This window comes from Oryctolagus cuniculus, chromosome 1, assembly GCF_964237555.1.
Source record: "Oryctolagus cuniculus chromosome 1, mOryCun1.1, whole genome shotgun sequence".
Taxonomy (NCBI): Eukaryota; Metazoa; Chordata; class Mammalia; order Lagomorpha; family Leporidae; genus Oryctolagus; species Oryctolagus cuniculus.
In genome coordinates, this window is record NC_091432.1 from 235,480,450 (window position 1) to 235,499,032 (window position 18,583).

The following is an 18,583-nucleotide window of genomic DNA, read 5'->3' on the forward strand; positions in this document are numbered from 1 at the left end:
CGCCGGCATCCCTGTGGGCGCTGGTTCAAGTCCTGACTGCTCCACTTCCGGTCCAGCCCTCTGCCATGGCCTGGGGAGGCAGTGGAAGATGACCCAAGTGCTTGGGCCCCTGCACCTGTGTGGGTGACCAGAAAGAAGCTCCTGGCTCCTGGCTTTGTCCTGGCCCAGCCCTGGCTGTTGTGGCCATTTGGGGAGTGAACCAGCGGGTGGAAGACCTCTCTCCTTTCTCTGTGACCCTGCCTCTTGAATGAATGAATGAATGAATGAATGATGGCGGTTTCGGCCAGACGAGAGGGATACCACTCAGCCACAAGCACCCGGTAAGTAGAGGTTGACACAGACACCAGGCCACAGAAAGCCGCAGGCATAGCAGAAACACGGACAGTGAGTCCGACGAGAAGTCAAGGATTCGTGGCTTAATGACTTCAAAGTGATTTACTGGCAAGCTGTAACCGTCTCCCCACGAGTGAGCCAGCAGCAAAACCTCAAACCACAGAAAGCGCCATCCGGCAGGACCAGGAGGGATCAGTCATGGGGCGGGGGGCGCGCTCACCGCAGCCTCCCTGTGCAGCCCGCAGCGCCTGCCCGCCCGGGTTCCCGCGTGTCCGGTCCTAGCTGATCCCTGCCGCTGCCACCAGCCCCGGCTGCTACCCGGCTCCGAGGGCTCCCGTGTGCCTGATCACGCGGAAGGCGAATGCTGGGGTTCCCGTCCCAGTGGGCGCGACGCGGCAGCTGCGGCCGGGGCGGGACTTGAACTCCTCCTCCCCTAGCCGCTGTTCTTCACGGACGTGGTGGCCACTGGGAAGTCCCCATTGCCTTCCTGGGCCGTGGGCCTGCCCATCATGGCGCCCCAAGGGGGGATGGTCATTGGCCGTCAGTAGGTTTTCCACGTATTTTTCCCCTCTGTCTTTTATCGTCTGCAGGACGCCTGTGGAGGGCGGGGTTTTGTGCCGATGGTCTAGTTTTCCGGTTTTCCCTTCGACGACTCCCACGGTCCCTGTCCCAGCTGGGACTTCTCTCTGACCCCGCGTCGCAGCGCCTGTGTCCTGTGCTCTCTGCCAGACGTCTTCAAGTTTTTGAACAAGATTTTTTTTAAAGATTTATTTTTATTTGAAAGACAGAGTTACAGAGAGAGGTAGAGAGAGAGAGAGTCTTCCATCTGCTGGTTCACTCCCCAACAGGCTGCAACGGCCGGAGCTGATCCGAAGCCAGGAGCTTCCTCCTGGTCTCCCACGCAGGTGAAGGGCCCAAGCACTTGGGCCATCCTCCACGGCCTTCCCGGGCCACAGCAGAGAGCTGGCCTGGAAGAGGAGCAGCCAGGACTTGAACCGGTGCCCATGTCGGATGCCGGCACTGCAGGCCGGGACTTTAACCTGCTGCACCGCAGCGCCAGCCCCTCGAGCAAGTGGTGGGGTGAGTCAGGGGCCCGGTTCTCTTTCACCCGTGGACATCTGTGGGTCCCGGCGTCTTTTCCCAAGCAGGCGGGACTTTGTGCCCTCTCTCAGTGACCGACAGCGCGCTCCCCACTGCTTAGCGGGGACGCAAACCACACAGTGACCTAGCTCGACTGGACGAACTTCTCGGCAGGCAGGCGCCTGCGTCTCAGGGTCTCACAGGCCCCTGGGGAGAATCCGCCCATGCCTCTGACCTCCGCGCCAGCTGCAACTCCGGCGACAAAACAGCCCGAGCCCTCATCTGCAACCGAAGAAAGGACCTGGGGGACAGTCGAGGGACATCCCGGGCGCTGGCTGCAGCGGTGCCAGGCGGGTGCCGCGGAAGCCAGGGCGTGGCTGCCGAGCCACAGGATTCCTGGCTGGTGCGGTGAGCAGGCGGCGCCGGGCTTGGTGTCCCCGTCACGGAGACAGGAAGCCGTGAGCCCAGCGGTCAGGTTCGCTGAGCACCCACAGCGCGGGGAGCTTGCGTGGGCCACGCTGCACCATCACGGGGCCTGGCCAGGGAGGTCTTGAGGGGCACCAGCCAGACTGAGATGCCCCCAACCGGGGGTCGAGTCCTGGCTTTCCCGGGGCGAGACCGTGGGCGCGCCGATGGACTCAGAATTGCCCTCGGTTTTCCAGCCTGTGAAATGGGGTGGCCAAGCTGGCCGAGACGCCTGCTGGTGAGGAGGGGGCCACGGCGTGAGGCCCCTGGGGGAGATCGGACGGGACGCAGGCACCGGGCCGCGGGAAGAGCAGGTGGTTGCGGGAAGCCGAGCCAGACCTCGCGGTGTGTCGCCGTCTCCGGTGCCGCCATCCTGGCGCTTCCTCGCCTGGCTGTCCAGAGACCAGAGGCTGCCCCTGCCCCGCCCCGGCGAGCCCCCAGCACCAGGGCCGGTGGTCTGAGGCCACAGCGTCCAGGACCAGCTGCCGCCACCGCTTTGCCCAAACGCCTTCCAGATGTGGCTGCAGCTGCCCGGGAGCCTGACTCCAGCTGCTGGGAAAACAAAGCCCAGTGCATCCTGGGAAGGGAGGGGCGCCCCAGGCAGGAGCCAGGCACCACGGGCGTCTCGTTCTTCCTCTCCCACGGCCTCCCGCAGGGCAGCCGGGCGCCCACCTGGCCTTGAACCTGGCGCAGTCCCAGCCGTCTGCCGGCTCCTCCTGGGTGAGCCCTCCTGTGGGTGCGAGGGGCTCCATGTGGGCTGGGTGGGGCTTCCACCCCCTCTGCCTCCCCCCGGTGCGTGTGGGTGGGGAGAGGGGTCCACGGCCCTCACCCTGAACCAGGTGCACCTCGACCACGTGGCCTGTGTGGCTTGGCTGGCCCTGCTGGTCCAGAGACAGGCGGCGACAGGCCACGTTTCCCTGCCTCAGCCCCGCGGGAGAGGCAGGGGTCACTCACTCAAGGCCCCACAGCCTGGGGTGGGCATCCAGAGCCAGCGCCCACGACAGGTCAGCGGGGGTCACTGCGGGAGCACCCGTGGGCACTGGCACCAGAGGAGGCAGAAGCCGCCCTCGCCAAGATGGACGGGCAGACGTCCACCGGCTGCTTCTTGGCCAGCATTTCTCTGGGACCCGTCCCACCTGCCCGCGAGCTGTGCGATGCAACCTCTCTCCCAGTTCAGCTTCCCGATAACCCGGAGCCTCAGCCGTCCCTGGTCTCGCCGGTGCCACGCTGGCCCTGGCCCCTCTCCCCTGCCCCCTCAGGAGTCGCCCACAGCTCCCGTGACAGCTCCGTCCAGCTGGCAGCACGCGGCAGGTGCACCTGCTGGGGCAGGGTCCTCGGGCAGCAGAGGACGGGAGCCCAGAGCTGGCCAGGGCCGGGGTGAGGGCCCAGCAAACCCTGTGGATGCCGCCTCCCCGACCTCTGCCCCCACCCCCTGCCCACTTCTTCCCAGCAGCTGGGCTCAACCTGCAAACCTCAGACCCTGGGACTCGGTCACTTGCCACCCCTTGTGCTGCCCACAGCCACGTGGGTACCTGCAGCTCCCTTGTCCTGTGTGGTCTCGTATCCTCTCACCACGACCGCCCCAGGACCTCAGGACCGCCTCAGGACGCCAGGGAGGGCTTAGCTGGCGTGGCCCCGAGCCAGGCCTCGTTGCTGTTCAAGATTCAGTCGCAAGCCTGCCTCTTCCAGGCAGCCTTCCTTGCTTACTCTCCCAATGTATGCTTTGACGCATTTGTTTCCTTGGCAAATGGGGGCGTTTGGTGCCTTCGCTGGGGTGAGCGTCCCCTGAGGGTAAGGAGACGGCCGTGAAGTCCGTTCTTGCTCTCGCCCAGCGATACCGAGAAACAGAGACGGCCGTCGCAGAAGTGCCACCACGCACGAGGTGAAGCCTTTGCACTAAGCCTCCCCACTGGCGGCACCCACGGCGGGGGGCGGGCACTGCTACAAACAGGGAAACTGAGGCTACTTCCCCGAGGCCCAGGCCTGCGTCCTGGCCTGCCCCGGCTCCACCTGCGACGCCACTCCCCCGGGGCCTCACGGGCTGGGGGCACCGCTGTTCCCACGCAAAGTGAGGGCACCGGGGCTCCGGCCGCCCAGCCAGCGGGGTCCCCTGTGGCTCCCGTGCCGCTGCCTCTGACCGTGGGACCTCCGGCCCCTTCCTCTGCCCCCTCCCCAGCTGAGCCCCGTGGTGCAGGCCCTGCAGGGGCAGGCGAGCGAATCCCTGTCCGGCGGGCCGCGGGGACCGTCAAGCCGGTTTACAAGGGGCGGTGAGCGTGTCGGGTTTCAGGTCCGCTTACTACGGAGAATAACAGACAGGAAATTTCGGGAGCAGACGCGACAAAGGCCACGGCGGGCGCAGACGGAGGACGCCCTGGCGGGGCCGGGCCGTGCCAGCCTCGCACCGGGGGGCTGGGCGGGGGAGGCGGCTGCTACAATAGACTGTTTTGTCTACGGGCGGCCGGTGTTTATAATAGCTCTCTCCGTTGTCTGCCCGCGGCCCGCCGCGCCCTCCCCCCTGCTGCGGGCTCTGGCTAGGTGTGCAGGGAGGGCGGGCATGGGGCACACGTGTGCTGGGCCAGGGCTGGGGGCCAAGGCCCTGCGGACCCTGGGTCCTGCGGCTGCGTCTGTACCCACTGAGGCCCCAGACTCAGGAGGGGTCCCGGGGAGGGGCGTGGGGTCCAGGGTCTGCCGGGCCCTCTTCCTGTGTCTGCTCCTAACCCGCGAGCCACAGCCCGGGCCCTGCCTGTGGGAGCACTGACCGACGTGGCTGCCACCTGCCATGAGGCCCAGGGCACGTGGTGACCCTCCGGGCGCCGTGTCAGCCGTACAGGGAAGCACGCCCCGTGCGTGGCCCGGGGCCCCGGGACCTGCCCCCAGCCCTTTGTTGAAACGTGCACGCACTGCAGGAGTCGGCCCTTGGCTGCAAATGCCCAGTTGCCTGTGCGAGGCAGGGGCCGCTGGGTGGGGGGGCTGCCCCGGGCCTGCCGGCGAAACCCCGGCAACCGGAGTGGATCTCGGCACTCAGGGCCGGTGGCTCCGAGCCAGAGGCCGGCGGGGGCGACCTGGGTGTCCCAGACTCCAGGGGCGCGGAGGCCCAGGACTGAGCACCCCCGGGAGTCCCGGTGCCAGGGACGGTGGCAGGCAGTGGGCCTTGCTGCCTGAGGCCCCCGGAGGGCGGTGCTGTGGGAACTGTCCCGTCCAGAGCTGACCCCTCCGCTGGCCCTCAGGGCCAGCCCCTCCTCCCCCAGGGGTCTCTGTGCCCCCCGCCCCCGCCCTGCTCTGCAGGGGTGAGGCTGGGCCTGAGCCCCAGAGACCGGACGCAGGCCTGCAGCTGCCGGGCTGGAGGCGGGAGCGCTCCCCCTAATTGTCCGTGACTTACAGACTTGGCGGGGCTCCCGGACGGCCTCCGTAAATCAGGGCCGAGAGCCCGCCCGCCAGTGCGCGCTGCGGGGGAGGGGGAGGGGCGTGTCCACCTCGCGGACACCTGCCTCTGCCCCCACCTGCCCCTCACGACCCCCTCGTGCTGAGGCCCATGGCTCCCCGTGCCGAAGACGGGAGACGGGGCGAGGCCAGGCCACCCTGTCTCATCGTGGTGTGCGGCGTGGGCGTGCGTGTCTGTGTGTGGCATGTGCAGGTGTGCATGGGTGGTGTGTGTCCACACGCGTGTGCAGGCGGTGCATGGTGCGTGTGTGTGCCCCTCCTCAGGTGGACGGGCCACCCAGGGAGGCTGCAGAAGTCGGGTACGGAGCCCGTGTGTCCCCGTGTTGCTGGCGGTGAGGGGACACCCGGGACGTGGCGCTGCTGCCCTGTCCGTGGGGTGGCCCTGGAGCTCTGGACTGCTGGGGCCTCAGCTCCCTCTGAGAAATGGGGGTGGTGACAGCCCTGGAGCCGGGCGCCCCGCAAGCCCGCTCGGGGGCCTCACTGTGGCTCTGGGCCCGACCTGTGGGTCTTCACAGCGCCTGCCGGGGCTGGGGCAGGGATGAGAGACGGGGAAGGGCCAGCTGGGGGCCCATGCGCCCTCAGGAGGTCAGCAGACACGCAGACGCGGGGGCCAGAGCCAGCTCCTGAGGTGTGAGGTCACCGTGGCTGTTGGCAAGTCTCCCCCTCACGGTGGCGCCGCCTGGAAACAGCAACAGGCCCCAGACAGGTGTAGTAACTTCCTGTCCGGCAGACGGGCCCCCGGGGTGCTGGCCAGGCTCAGCCTGCAGGCGGCAGGACCACCTACACATTGCCACCTCCCGTGTGGGCGCTGGTGGCCAGCGTGGGCAAACGTGCCCAGGCCTGGAGCTTCTCCCCCCGGGCTCCCGGCAGTGCTGCCTCGGCCGAGGGCGCCCGCTTTCCGCCTGTGGGATGGAGGCCAAGGCTGCGCTCAGGGCCTGGCCTGAAGACCCAGGACACGCGCAGGAGGTGGTGGCATGGCTCTTGTTGCCGACACCTCGGGATCCACAGCCACCGCGCGATCCGCGACGGCCGGGCGTCCCCACCAAGTGCTCCCAGAGCTCGAGGGCGTGGCCAGGACTCCAGTTTCCAGAAGAAAACAGATGGCCCGGGGAGAGCACCGGCCCAGGGCGGCGGCGGCCCCCTCTCCCTCCTGTGGCTGGCCCTAGGCTCGGACCTCTGGGCCCCCAGCCGGCCACGGGCGAAGCAGGCAGGGGAGATGGGGGGCAGGTGCTGGCCACGCCCGGCGGTGTGGACCAGGCCCAGGAGGAGACAGACCCTCTGCTTGCAGCTCCAGGGCCAAGTGCCTGTTGTGTAGGGGCAGGTGGGCGGCAGGTGCTTCTCAGGTGCCCGGGGTGGGGGAGGACGGGGGCCGGGAGGGCGGTGGCTTGGCGCTGGGGGCGGGCACAGCGTCAGATGCAGGTGCAGCAGAGGGTGGAGCAGTCCAGCTTGGCCGGGGCGCCCGCATCCCCCGCCTTCCTGTTGACTTTGGGCAGCAGCAGGACGAAGGCCATGGCCAGGGCGCAGTGGTAGAAGCTGTGGACGTAGGTGTGGTCCCAGTCCTGTGGGGCGGGGGATGGCCTGTGGGATGCCTCCCCGAGGAGCAGCTCCGCTCCCAGCAGAGGCCACGGCCCCTGCCCGTGAGCCCGGCACGTGTGGCACCTGTGGGATACCGCCCTCTCCTCTCTGCCAGGCCCTGGGCCTTTCCCTACCCCGTACCCTGCCCCTCTACCAGGAAGCCTGAGACCCCTCCCTCCCTCCTCCCAGCTCGGCCTCCCTCCCTCCCTCCCTCCCTCTCCCCCCCGCCCCCCCGCAGGGCTGGGCCCTGCCTCTCAGATGCCAGCTCTCGGGAGGCAGGGCCCATCCTTCTGGGGGCCCTGGGCCCACCAGGCTCCTGTCAGTTACTCTGGGAGGAACCGGTCGTCCTCAGCTGGGCAGGGCTGCACCTGCCAGGCCCCCTCCCCCGGGCGTGGTACCTCAAAGAAGAAACGCAGCATGAGGGCCAGCGCCCCGAAGCAGAGGCCGGGGCCGATCTGCTGGGTGTAGACGCTCTTGTCGGGGTACAGCCCCTTCTTCTCCTTCATCTTCTGTAGCTGCGGGGGGGGGGGGTTGACAGCGTGGCGTTAGCGGACAGCCCCCTCTAGGGCCGCACAACTGCTGGGCCCGCACACAGTCCCCGGCCACCTTGGGGCCAGCAGTGCGGCTCAGGACAGTCCCTGCCGAGCCTGGACCACAGGCCAGTTGGCCAGAAAGACCCCGCCCCGCCCCCAGCCGGGCCCCCTGCTCCCCTCCTGCCTCTTTGGGGTGGGACAGCCCACCTTGCACCTGCACCTTGCAGCAGAGGGCAGCCCTGGGGGCCTGGGGCCTCCGCCCTCGGCTGCTGCGGACACTCCTCCCCCACCGCCCCTCGCCAGGCCAGAGGGTGCGCGAATGAGGACCTGATGCCCCGCTCTCCGTCCTCTGCAGTTACTCCCTGGCCACAAGGGACCGAGGGCTTGCAGTGGCATGTTGGCCCTGGGGACGGCCAGACGGGGTGACCCCGGTGCAACTGGCCAGCAGGGGCGGTGCCAGCCCAGGCTCACAGCCGGCGGGCCTGGCCCTGTCCCCGCCCATGGATGGCGCCGACACACTGCTGTCTACCCTCTGTTGTGGAAAATCTAAAATAAACTCCACAGCAAGTGGCCCGTCTGCTGCCCCGTGGCCCTGTCCACAGCCCGGGCCTTGGGAGGTCTGCGGCACCACAGGGGACGGTGACGGCCAAGTGCATTCTGTCCTGGTGAATTCAAGTAGGCCCAGATTCAGCCTGGCCAAGGCGGGGCCGAGCCAGGGGCAGGAGGGGTCCACGCACGAGGCCCATCCTGTTGCCTGTCCCCGGGTTGGTGCTGCCTCCCCTGCCTCTGACCCCCGAGACTTCCTGTGAGGTTGTGGGTCTCCCCGTGCCTTGATTTCTCCATTAACCAGAAGGCACAGCCAATCCTGTGCCCTACAGAGGAGTGGGCATGTTTCGAAAGCTCCCCACAGGCCGGGACTTGACGTTGCTCCCAGCATCTGTGAAATGGGTCAGTGGCCCCCGCTGCATGGCCCACCCCCACCCTCTGCACCTGTGGGGGCCAGGCTGGGGCAGAGCAGGGGTCTGAACCCCGAGGTTGCAGGTGGAGCTCCGATGGGTTAAATGTGATGGGGGGTTACTTCGCGGTCGGGCTGCCGCAGTCAGGGAGAGCCGGCCCCGTGTGGGGCCTCCTGGTCCTTGTTCCCCGGGTCCATCCTCTCTCCCCTGGGCTAGTTTGGGGGTTTGGGGGCCTCATAGCCGGGAGGGTCTGGGGGAGGTGGGAGACCCCCGGAGAGACGATTGGTGTTGGAAACCGACTCGGGCTGTGCCTCCGTGCTGGCACCACACTCAAGGCCCGTGCCCTCCAGGAAGTCCTCCCGGGCTAACCCAGGCCTGCTCCCCGTCAAGGCCGCCTCTCTCACAGCAGCCGCGACGCTCCCGCTAACTAGGAGCGCTGGCGTGTTGAAGCTACTGCTGCCGGGGCTCGGGGGATTGTCCCGACCGGTCTTGGAGCCCACGCGGCCACTCAGGGGCAGGGCCTGTCTTACACATGCGGGGGGCTCCGAGGTCGAGGACCCCGGCTCTGTGTTAGCGGAATTCCTGTGTCCCTGTGCGGGGGCTGGGGGAGGGGCCCTGGCTGGCCCGGACATACCCACTTGGCTGTGATGATGAGGACGGCCGTGCCGATGGGGCCCGAGTACACGCCGTAGCCTCGGCGGTCGTGGTAGACGCGCACGGCGATGGTCAGGACGCCCAGCATCCCAAATGTCGACCTCTGGGGCTCGTCGAAGTCGGCCAGTGCTGGGGGGAAGAGAAACGGGGAGGCTGAGGGCTCTCCCTCCCGCGCCCCTCCTGGCCGCTGCCCCCGCGCCGGGAGGCTCCCGCCGGGTGGCTGAGAGGTCTGAAACGTGGCCGTCCCCGCGGGCACAGCAGCTGCTCTGACGGACATGAGGGAGCGAGTCCCCCGCGACCCAGGGGATGCAGGGCCCGAGGCCCGAGAGGGCGTCTGAGTCCTTCCCGGGCACCCGGCCTCGGGGGCCGCTGCAGGGGTGAGTTCTGAGCAGCCCAGGGTGAGCAGGGGATCCCCGGGGAGGGGTGGGGGTGGACGCACCCCCACGTGAGTCCCGGGCGGACCCACCCTCGGCTTCCCCGAGTGAGTCCCGCCACCCTCGGCTTCCCCGCGTGGGTCCCGGGCCGACCCACCCTCGGCTTCCCCGCGTGGGTCCCTGCCTTTCGGGTTTGTCCCAGGGAGCGTCTGCTCCACGTGCTCAGGGAAAGGTGGGGAGGAGGGGACGGCAGGTCCCGCGGGTTGGCTCTGGGGCCCCGGGGCGGGCCGAGGGCGGGCCGAGGGCGGGGCCGGGCCGGCAGCGGCGCAGACACTCACCCATCAGCGACACCCACATGCTCAGCGCCGTCCCGTACACGCTGAAGTGCTCCAGGATGTCATGACGCATGAAGCAGAGCACGGAGAGCCCGGGCCCGCTGCAGGCGTGGTGCAGCTGCCGGAAGCCTGCAGTCAGCGGGGGCGGGCGCGGGCTGGAGCCCCCGCCCCAGCTCCCAGAGGTCCCAGGATGCTGGGGCCTGTGCCTCGGTCTGCCACCTCCCAGCACGCCCCTCACAGAGGCTCACAGGGATGGGGAGGTACTGTGCCTCTTCTCTTGAGTGGCAGGACCGGGGGCCCCTGGTTCCCCACCCCCCTCCTGAGCCGCAGGTCCCTTCTGCATCCGAGAGCAGGCAAGCTTGTTTGTTTGCCACTGTCTGGATGTGCGGGTGGTGCCAGTCTGTTTTCAGGGCTGTGCGGGCTGGGGTGGGGGCTTTCCCTGTCCCAGGCCCCTCTCGGATGGGACTGGGCATCGGAACATGGAGGAGGGGCCTGCTATCCAGGGCGGGCCTCTGTGGCACAGTGGGTCACACTGGCATCTGCAATGCCGGCTGCTCCACTGCCATTCCGGTTCCTGCTGTTGCGCCTGGGAAGGCAGTGGGCCCCTGCCATCACACGGGGGACCCGGATGGAGCTCCTGGCTCCTGGATGTGGCCTGGCCTGGGAAGTGGACCAGCAGATGGAAGACCTCTCTCTCTCTCTCTGTCTCTCTGTCTCTCTCCTCTCTCTCTGTCACTCTGTCTTCCAAACACATAATAAATAAATCTTGGAACACGCTGGGAGCCCGGGTGAGCTGGAGACCTGTGGTTTTACCAGGTTCCGGTGCTGCCGCAGGGACCGCGCTGGGAGACACGCCCAGTACCGCTTTTGGTTTCTGCCTCTTTACCATGGGGGGGGGCTCAGGGGCCCTGCGCGGACCGCACACAGGTCCTGGGTGTCCCCGTCCGCCCTCCGGCCCCTCGTTTTACAGCAGCTTTGAAAGGCGGGGCCCCTGTGGAGAGCACAGCTCTCTGCTCCTGCACCCACATTTCACCATTTAAGGCCGATCTAATGACTTGACATAATGATTTTGACAAGTTCAACCGGCATAAACAAGCCAGGAGGCCAGCACCGTCCACTCCTGGTGAGTCCAGCTCAGCAGGGGGAGCAGGTGCCCAGGAGGCAGGGGCACCATGCAGCGGCAGGGTGAGGCGGCAAGTTGGGGTCCATGTGCAGAGCGCACACTGATTGCAACTGCAGGGCAGAGGCCTGGGGGCGTCGGTGGAGGTCCTGGCCAGATCTGCCCACAGACTGTGCTGGGCTCGCAAACTCCGGAGGGACGCTGGCCAAGAGGCTGGAGGAGGTAAGCAGGTGCGGGCTGGACGCCCTCCCGGCTCCTCTCAGAACCACACCTCCACCCTCGCCCCGCCCCTCAGCCACTGCCTGCACCTCCCCTTTCAGCCCCCATCGCTGGGAGATTCTGGGTGTCCCCCAGCTGCCAGGCCAGAGCCTGTGCCCCACGCACGCAGGGCCAGGGAGGCAGGGAGCAGAGCCGGGCCCCAGACCCACAGGGGCCTCCCCCCAGCCCCTGCTTCCTTCCGGCCAGGATGCAGCATGGGGGCTGTGAGGGGCACCTGCCCGGGGGGGAGGGCCAGGGCAACCCTGGCTGTGGGGCGGGAGCGGCCGGCCCTGTTGGGGAGAGCCCCTGCCCTGGCTACGGGAGCGCAGGCGAGTGGCTGACCGCTCTGTGCAGTGGGACGAGGACCCGCACCCTGTGGGGCTTTTGGGGGTCCCCAGTGGCCAAGCACATGGCGTGGGGTCCGACCCAGCAATGGCAGTGGGGGAGAGGCCGTCGGGGAGGTGCCGACGGTGGCTTTGAGGCCAGAGGACATTTGTCGCAGGAGGCAGCTGCCCCTGCCGCTCTGGGAGGGGCGGGGCAGCTCTCTGGGGCTGGCTGCAGAGGCAGCTGTGGGCCCAGCTCAGCCCAGGCAGGCAGGGGTGCCCGGTCTCACACGGTCCTTGGGGACAGAACAGGCTTCTGTCCCCAGCCTGAGGCTCTTGGAGCCGTGGACACGTCCCCTTCTGCGGCGGGCCCCGCTTCTCATCTGTCGCAGAGCTGACCCCGGCCGGAGCCCCGGGAGGAGCAGCCGAGAGGCGCTTGGCAGTGTCTGAGCTGGGAGTCGGGGAGAGGGACACTGTGCAGAGACTCAGTGGGGAGGCGCAGAGACCGAGCGAGGCAGTGTGAGCGATCCTGGCCCAGCCTCCATCACCGGTGAGCGTGTCTCCCGCTGGACGGGGCCTGCCCCCGGGTCCCTGGACACAGGGGAGCACCACAAACAGGAGGGGTCTGTGCAGTGTACTCCCGCTGCCCCCCACCCCGGGGCCTGTGCACACCCTGCCTCTCGTGTTGCTGGCACAATTGGGCTAGACCATCTCAGGATGCAAGTGTGGAATGTGATCGTATGCCTGCCCACGCGGGAGTGCGTCCACAGGCCTCCCCCTGCTTGGAGCTGCCGGTGTGCACATGCGTGTGCTTGGCACGCTCACGGGGGCCCTGCTGCCAGGGAGCTGGGGTGGACAAGGGTGGTCTGACCAGGGCGGGGCAGGGGACAGGGCGGATGGACGGAGAGAGCGACGGTCAGCCAGGCAGGCGGAGGCAGATTGAGGGCTGGGGGGACAGCCAGAGAGACACGTGGAGGGCCGGGGCACCAAGAGCAGTTGGGGAGCAGCCAGGAGCTTCCGAAAGAGCCGGCGTTGCACGGGCTAGCACGCCAGGGAGCCGGAGAGCCAGCCAGAGGCCGAGAGGAAGGAAACGCGGCTCAGAACCCGGGCCGGAGCCGCGGGGGAGGGAGAGCCCGTGGGGGCCGTGGGGGGGGGGAAGGCGGAGGGCAGACGGACAGACAGCCAGGGCGCGGGGCGGCGCTCAGACAGCGGGACCCTGAGAAGGAAGCCAGAGGGTGCCAGGTACGCGCTGCAAGGTGGATGAAATTGAAATCAGCCCGACAGCTCCCTGGAAGCCGAGCGCCCGACAGCCAGCCAGAGCCAGGCCGCCAGACAGAAATAGAACAGGAGGAGGGCTGGGGCCGGGAGGCCTCCGCCGAGGGAGGCAGCGCAGAGGGGAGCGGCCCCCGCCCCGGGCAGCCCCACGGTGCCGGTGCCGGGGTCAGCCCCGCCGGGCCCTTCCTTCGTGTTCCCTGGATCCACCCCCCCCCCCCCGCCATAGCAGGAAGAGGTGGGGGAGGGGAGGCCTGGGCTCACACACACCTGGCACAGGTGGGGGGACGGAGGCCGGTGGGAGGCACGCCCGGAACCCCCTCCTCCGTCCCCAGACCCCGGCCCCGGCCCCCGACTCACCGCCACGAAGAACATGGTGAAGAGGTAGACCATGGCCTCCATGTGGAAGCGCCTCCTGGCGGCGACGCTGGCCGTGGGGAGGAAGGCCAGGCTGCTCAGGGTGGGCAGGAGCAGCTTGGCCACGAGCGTCCCCATGGGCCGGGAGGAAGGCACGGGCGGGCAGGGTCCCGGGCGGCGAGCTCACTCCCTTTCGGCAGGGGCACTGGCGGCGGCTCTGGGCGGAGGCGGGGGTGCGACACATGGAGCCCAACAGCTGAGGCCACGTGGTCAGCTCCTGCCCTGGCTTTTTTTTTGGTGGGGGTGGGGGAGAGGACACAGGAGCCGACTCAGGGGGTCTGAGTATGTTTGTTTTCTCTGGGGCAGCACCCTGGGGACTTCCAGCCGTCTCCCCTGCCTGGCTCTTTCTCCACAGTGAGGCTGTAGGCGCTGCAGCGTGGGGCACCTGCCCACGGGTGGCAGGGGGCGAGAGAACCCGCGGTTTAGCCAACAGTAATTCCGAGGAGGAGCCTCTAGCTAAGGTGGGAGCCACGCTCGCCCCGCGGCTGCACCTGCCGGCCGGCGGCGGGCTGGGCTGGGGGTCTGCTGTCGTTGGCTGCACTGTTCCTCCTGCAGACCCCGCCTGCGCCTCGCCCTGGGCTCCGAGAGCAAGGCTGAGGCTCGCTCTGCTTCCCCTCGCCCTTGGCAGCAGCTCCGTGGCCGGCCTTAGGGAAATCCGCTTCCTCTCGTGGAAGAGGTGGGGGGGCGGTGGGGGACCCCCCCACCCCGGCAGAGGAACGACGGCTGGCGGCTCCCCAGGCCGGTGGGCGGAGCTGCTGTCAGTGGCCGAGCCTTCTCCTCCATCTGATTCTTGTGCTGTGACCCCCAGGGGGCCAGGCACAGGTGCTGGGCATGCGGTCTGGGGGGCTCTGAGCTCCGGGCCCTGCATCCTGCGTTCTCCGGGCTCCTCTGAGGTGCGATTTGCCCAGGGGGTCCCAGCGGCTGGCTGGACAGAAATGCCCCACACCTCCCTGGGAGCACAGCAGGTGCGAGGACCCATGGTGTGGACACGTTCAGCGCCGGCCCCTCTCAGAGGCTGCGGTCTCCCCTGCTTTGAGGCCTGGCCATCCCCGTACCCCACCCCCGGCTTCCCTGCCGGCTCTGAGCGCCCCAGAAATCGCTTTTCTGTCTTAAGTCGCCTGGAGCCTGTTTCTGCTGAAAAGTCGGACGGCAGACACCCGGCCGTGCCGTCCTCCCGCGTGGGTGCCCACGGCCCTCTGGGGGCCGCCCCCAGCCCCTCCCGCAGCCTCTGCCTCTCCACCCCCCCCAGCCTGCCCCGCCCCTACTCTGCTCAGCCTCCCTGGGAAGCTCCGGGGCCAGCTGAGGTCTCCTGTTCGTGCCCGCTGCCCTGTGGCAGATCCCCGCGCTGGGTTGCTGGACTGAGCCTCTCAGACTGCAGGACCTGGGGCGGGGGCTCGGGCTGGCCCCCTGCCCTGGCCTCCCCAGCGGGGCCTGGCACGCTGTGGTGTCCAACAAACCCTGGCCCAGTCAATGACGGCTGAAAGAATGAATGAAAGCCCAAGGGGGCGTGGCCGCCGCCCGGCTCAGTCTGGCCTCCGAGGAGGAACGCGCTTCTCTCTCCAAATGGGAAAAGCAGACCTGCGTGTGCGGCTCCAGGTGGGAGGCACGCAACCCCCGCGCGAGGCCTGGTCACCCCTGCCCCTCGCCCCTCCACCCCCCTGCTCCCTCTCGGATGTAGGCCCGGGCCCAGCTTCCGGGAGGAGCGGACAACAGACCGGTGGGGGCTAAGGGAGGGCGCTCGGGGCCAAACACCCGGCAGAGGCTGAGCTCCATTCCAGTCGCAGCTGGGCGCGTGTGTGAGTGTGAGTGCGAGTGTGAATGAGTGTGAGAGTGTGAGTGAGAGGCTGCATCGCAGCTGTAAGCTCCAGGGCCAGGGTTGTTCGCTTGGGGCAGGGGGAGTTGGGGGTGTGTGCGTCCCGCAGTTAGGGAGGAGGGGCCGGGGAGGGAGGGCCCGAGGGGGCAGACAGGTGGCTGGGCTGGGCGGTGGCAGAGGCTGGACAGGGAGCGGCCCTCCAGAGTGGAGGCAGGGGGCAGCTGTCTGCGGCTCCTGTCCGAGCCTGGCCTCCTGGCCACAGCCCAGCTGGCTTGGAGGAGGCGTCCAGCGCAGAACAGGACTGAGATGACCCTCGGTGCTCCCTGGAGCAGAGGAAGTGACTGAGCCGGGGCTGGGAGGGGGAGGCGGCCGCCCTGCAGGCTGCTCCCGTCCCTGTGGACACGGAGGGAGGGCAGGACGGGGCCAGGCCATGGCCGACTCGATCTGGGGGCTCTGAGCCAGCCATGGTGTGAGCTGGGGTCCCTGCTCCTTCCCACCCCAAAGTGTCCCGTGCCCCCTCCCCCAGCCCCACTGAAGCCGCTCGGGCTCGCACAGGGTCACAGCCACCCCCACCCCATGCTTGCTGCAGCCTCAGCCTCTCCCCACCCCCGGGGGCTCACGTCTCCCCTCTCAGGACCCCCGTGGCACCAACAGGCCAGGCTTCTTCATTGTCCCGTGGTCCCACGGGCCCCTTCGTGGGGGGCACGCCTCTGCGCTCCCCACTTTACAGAGGAAGTGGCAGGAGCTTGCTCCCGGTCACCCAGCCGGGCTGGCTCCCAGTCCTGGCCCTTCCCCTCCCCCGCTCGCCCTGCGGGCCTGGGCTGGGTGCAGGGTCTCAGGGCTTGGCTGCGCTCTCAGCCCCGGGGTGGCCCAGGCGGCACTCCTCCTGTGCCCAGCAGATGGCGCCGGACCCAACGGGACCCAGGAGGGATCCGTCCTGGGGCTGGGGGCACGGGCTGGGGTGTGCGGCCTGACCTGCCCGCCCCTCCCCCACCGGGCCCGGGAGCAGCCGGTTTTCTAGCAGGGCTGAGATGGCTGAAATGCCAGGCACGCCGCACGCCGCGCAGCGCCTGCCCCCAGGACAGCTGTCTGTCTGCCCGGCCCAGAGAGCTGGGCCAGCTGCCGCGCTTGTGGCCTCCAAAGTTGGAACACCGGACCCACGTGCTGTGTAGCCCCGGAACACGGCGGGGCTCCGTGTGGGGCCCCCCAAGCTTCCCTGCCCCTGGTGGGAGGGAGGTGGCTCCCCGCGCCCCGACCCTCTCCTTGGACAGCGTCCCCAAGCGTGTCTGCGGCTGGGGCCACCAGCAGCCGGATGACTTCAGCCGTTGGCCGGAGCCCTCCGGCTCTGCGCACCTGCTGGGGGGGTCCCACCTGGGGGGGCCCACCCCTTTCTTGCTGCCGGGCCTCGGCACGCCCCCTGCCCGCCAGCCTGTTTCCTTGTCTGTAGCCTGAGCTCATGACACAGCTGCCCAGGAACTGGTGGGGAGTTGGAGCCGCGCCCGCCAGCAGAGGGAGGCCAGAGAGGTTGCTGCACTCGCCTGGAGCCACCCAGCCGGAGAGAGGTGGAGTCAGGCTTGGCAGTGGCAGGCTGGCTACGGATGGTGGTCACGGTCTGCTCGCCCGCTCGCCGCATGCTCCTGGCCTGCAGGGTGGCCTCCTGAGCACGGGCACCACGGCAGAGCCGCGGGACAAAGGGCTCTGGGGTGCACTTGTAATATTTCTGGGGGTGACCTTCCCGGTTGTCAGGGCGCACATGGGCCAGCGAATGTCCAGCCCCAGGGCCCAGAGCGGAGCCTGTGGGGACAGCTGGCTTCCGCCCTGGCCTGGGTAGGGGCCTGTGCACAGGGCTTCGCTGTTGGAGTTGGCCACTGCCCCCGGGCGCTTCTCCTGGGGCTGCCCTCCCAGGCCTGGTTCCAGCTGGCCAGACGGTTCCTTGGTGGCCCTGTCCCTGCCGGCTGGGGTGTGTCCTGGAGGTGCTGGGGTGGCCCAGGTCCCGGGCTGTCGATGCCGGAGTCAGGAGCCGCTTTGGACCCCGCGTGCAGGCCAGGCCCGGCTCCCAGTGTGACTGTCTAGCACCAGCCACCGAAGCGGTCACTGCGGGCCCCCTGTCCCCCAGGCTTGCATCTCCAACCCTGCTCCGCCGCTTCCCCGTGGCCTCTCCCTGGATGCTCGGACATGGCGGAAGCTGGCGATCTCCTCCCCCGGTAGGCACCGTCCCCAGCCTTGGGGCCTGCACCTGGGGCCCTGGCCTGGGGACAGCGGAGGGGGACGCCTCGCCTTCACCCCTGCAGGACAAGGAGCCCGGCAGCGCCAGGAGCTGCCAGACACACCCGTCCTCCCTGGAGCCCCCGCCACATACTGGGTGTCAGAGGCACATGGCGGAGGATCCTGTGACACAGGTCAGGGACGACTCCAGCCAAACCCCAGGAATCCCAAGCAGCAGTCAGGCCTCCTGTGGACCTCAGGAATGGGGGCTCCTAGAGGTCAGGGTGGGGTGGGGCAGAAGTGCAGTGGCTGAGCGAGCTGGGGCCACACACCTGCAGAGGTCACACAGCCAGGAGCTGGCTGGCCCCAGGGCCCGCGGCCCAGGCCCAGCCCGAGCCATCCTGCAGAGCCGAGAGAGGACACTGGGGGTGTTTGTGCTGGTCCTCGGCTGGGAGCTCCCTCCCGGGGAAACAGTTAGTCACCCTGGTGCTGGCTGGATGCGGAAGCCAGAAACATGGGGAGAGTGTGGGGACAGTGCCAGGGGGCGTGGGGCCCTGGCGGCGGGCCGGAGGGGAGGAGGGTGGAGAGGCAGGGCTCCCGGAATGAGTGCGAGCCCAGCGTGCGTCCGTGAGTGGGAACACGGTGCGTGCGTGCGTGCGTGCGTGCGTGCAGGCGTGTGCTGGTTGGAAGGGCTCCCGTGTCTGCACTTCCGCCTGCAGACCCCAGGGGGCAGTGTGGGCCTGGGTTGGGGGAGTGGGAGGGCTACGTTCTGGCTCCAGCCCCGCAGCCCCCACTGTGTGTGTGTGTGGGGGGGGGGGTCAGCTCCTCAGGGTTCCGCAAGCACAGAGCCTGCAGGGTGGAGAGAGGTGCTGGGTTCCCTCGGGCGGGTCACTCTCCTGCCGGCCGGTGGTCAGGCAGGGGGCAGGCCTGCCCCTACTCTGCGGCTCCTTTGCTCTCTGGAGTTTGCAGAGGCCTGCCCCTCCCCCACCCCGCATCTGGCGCGCTGCCGCTGGTTTCTCCCGGAGGGTGGGCTCTGGGCGGCCTCTCCCAGAGGGGCGCAAGCGCTGGGCCCCAGGCCCTGCCCCCTGCTCTGACTTAGCAGGAACAGCGGCCCGCCAGGGGCTGCCCGGCTGGCCCCGGCCCAGCCAGGCGGCCGAGCTCTGCCAAGCTGGTGCTGGGCATCGCAGAGAGAGCCCCGGGCCCCTCCCGCGGGCTCTGGCCACCGCGGCTGTCTGGTCGGCGGGCCACGGGGCGTCTGCCCCCTCTCTGGAGCGCGCTCACTCGCGTCTCCGGCAGTCCCTCCACCTGCTTGGCCTTCCGCTTCTCAGCACAACCTGTCCCAGGCAGGCTGGCGAACCTCAGTTTCCCCCCTGTGAAATGGAGCTGCCATCAGCAGGGGCGCCGGGGCCTGGGCCTGGCTCCGGAGGCA

General features: G+C 68.9%; 1 protein-coding gene across 1 annotated transcript; it reads right to left on the reverse strand.

Annotated features, from left to right (window-relative positions):
- Nucleotides 1-416: 416 nt before the first annotated feature.
- On the reverse strand, nucleotides 417-13,585 carry MYMK (myomaker, myoblast fusion factor). The gene is made up of 5 exons (XM_070058751.1): nucleotides 13,080-13,585; nucleotides 9,750-9,864; nucleotides 9,018-9,166; nucleotides 7,293-7,409; nucleotides 417-6,878 (listed from the first exon to the last, which is right to left on the reverse strand). The coding sequence occupies exons 1-5, from the start codon at nucleotides 13,212-13,214 to the stop codon at nucleotides 6,729-6,731; spliced, it is 666 nt and encodes a 221-aa protein (XP_069914852.1). The 5' UTR covers nucleotides 13,215-13,585; the 3' UTR covers nucleotides 417-6,728.
- Between the last annotated feature and the right edge of the window lie 4,998 nt (nucleotides 13,586-18,583).

Bases quoted from the DNA above. Each gene is read 5' to 3' on its own strand.
- MYMK (XM_070058751.1), bottom strand. From the start codon at position 13,214: ATGGGGACGCTCGTGGCCAAGCTGCTCCTGCCCACCCTGAGCAGCCTG. The intron at 7,410-9,017 runs GTATGTCCGGGC...CCCCCCCCGCAG, and splicing joins TCATCATCACAGCCAAGTGG to CTACAGAAGATGAAGGAGAA. The intron at 6,879-7,292 runs GTACCACGCCCG...CCCGCCCCACAG, and splicing joins TGCTGCGTTTCTTCTTTGAG to GACTGGGACCACACCTACGT.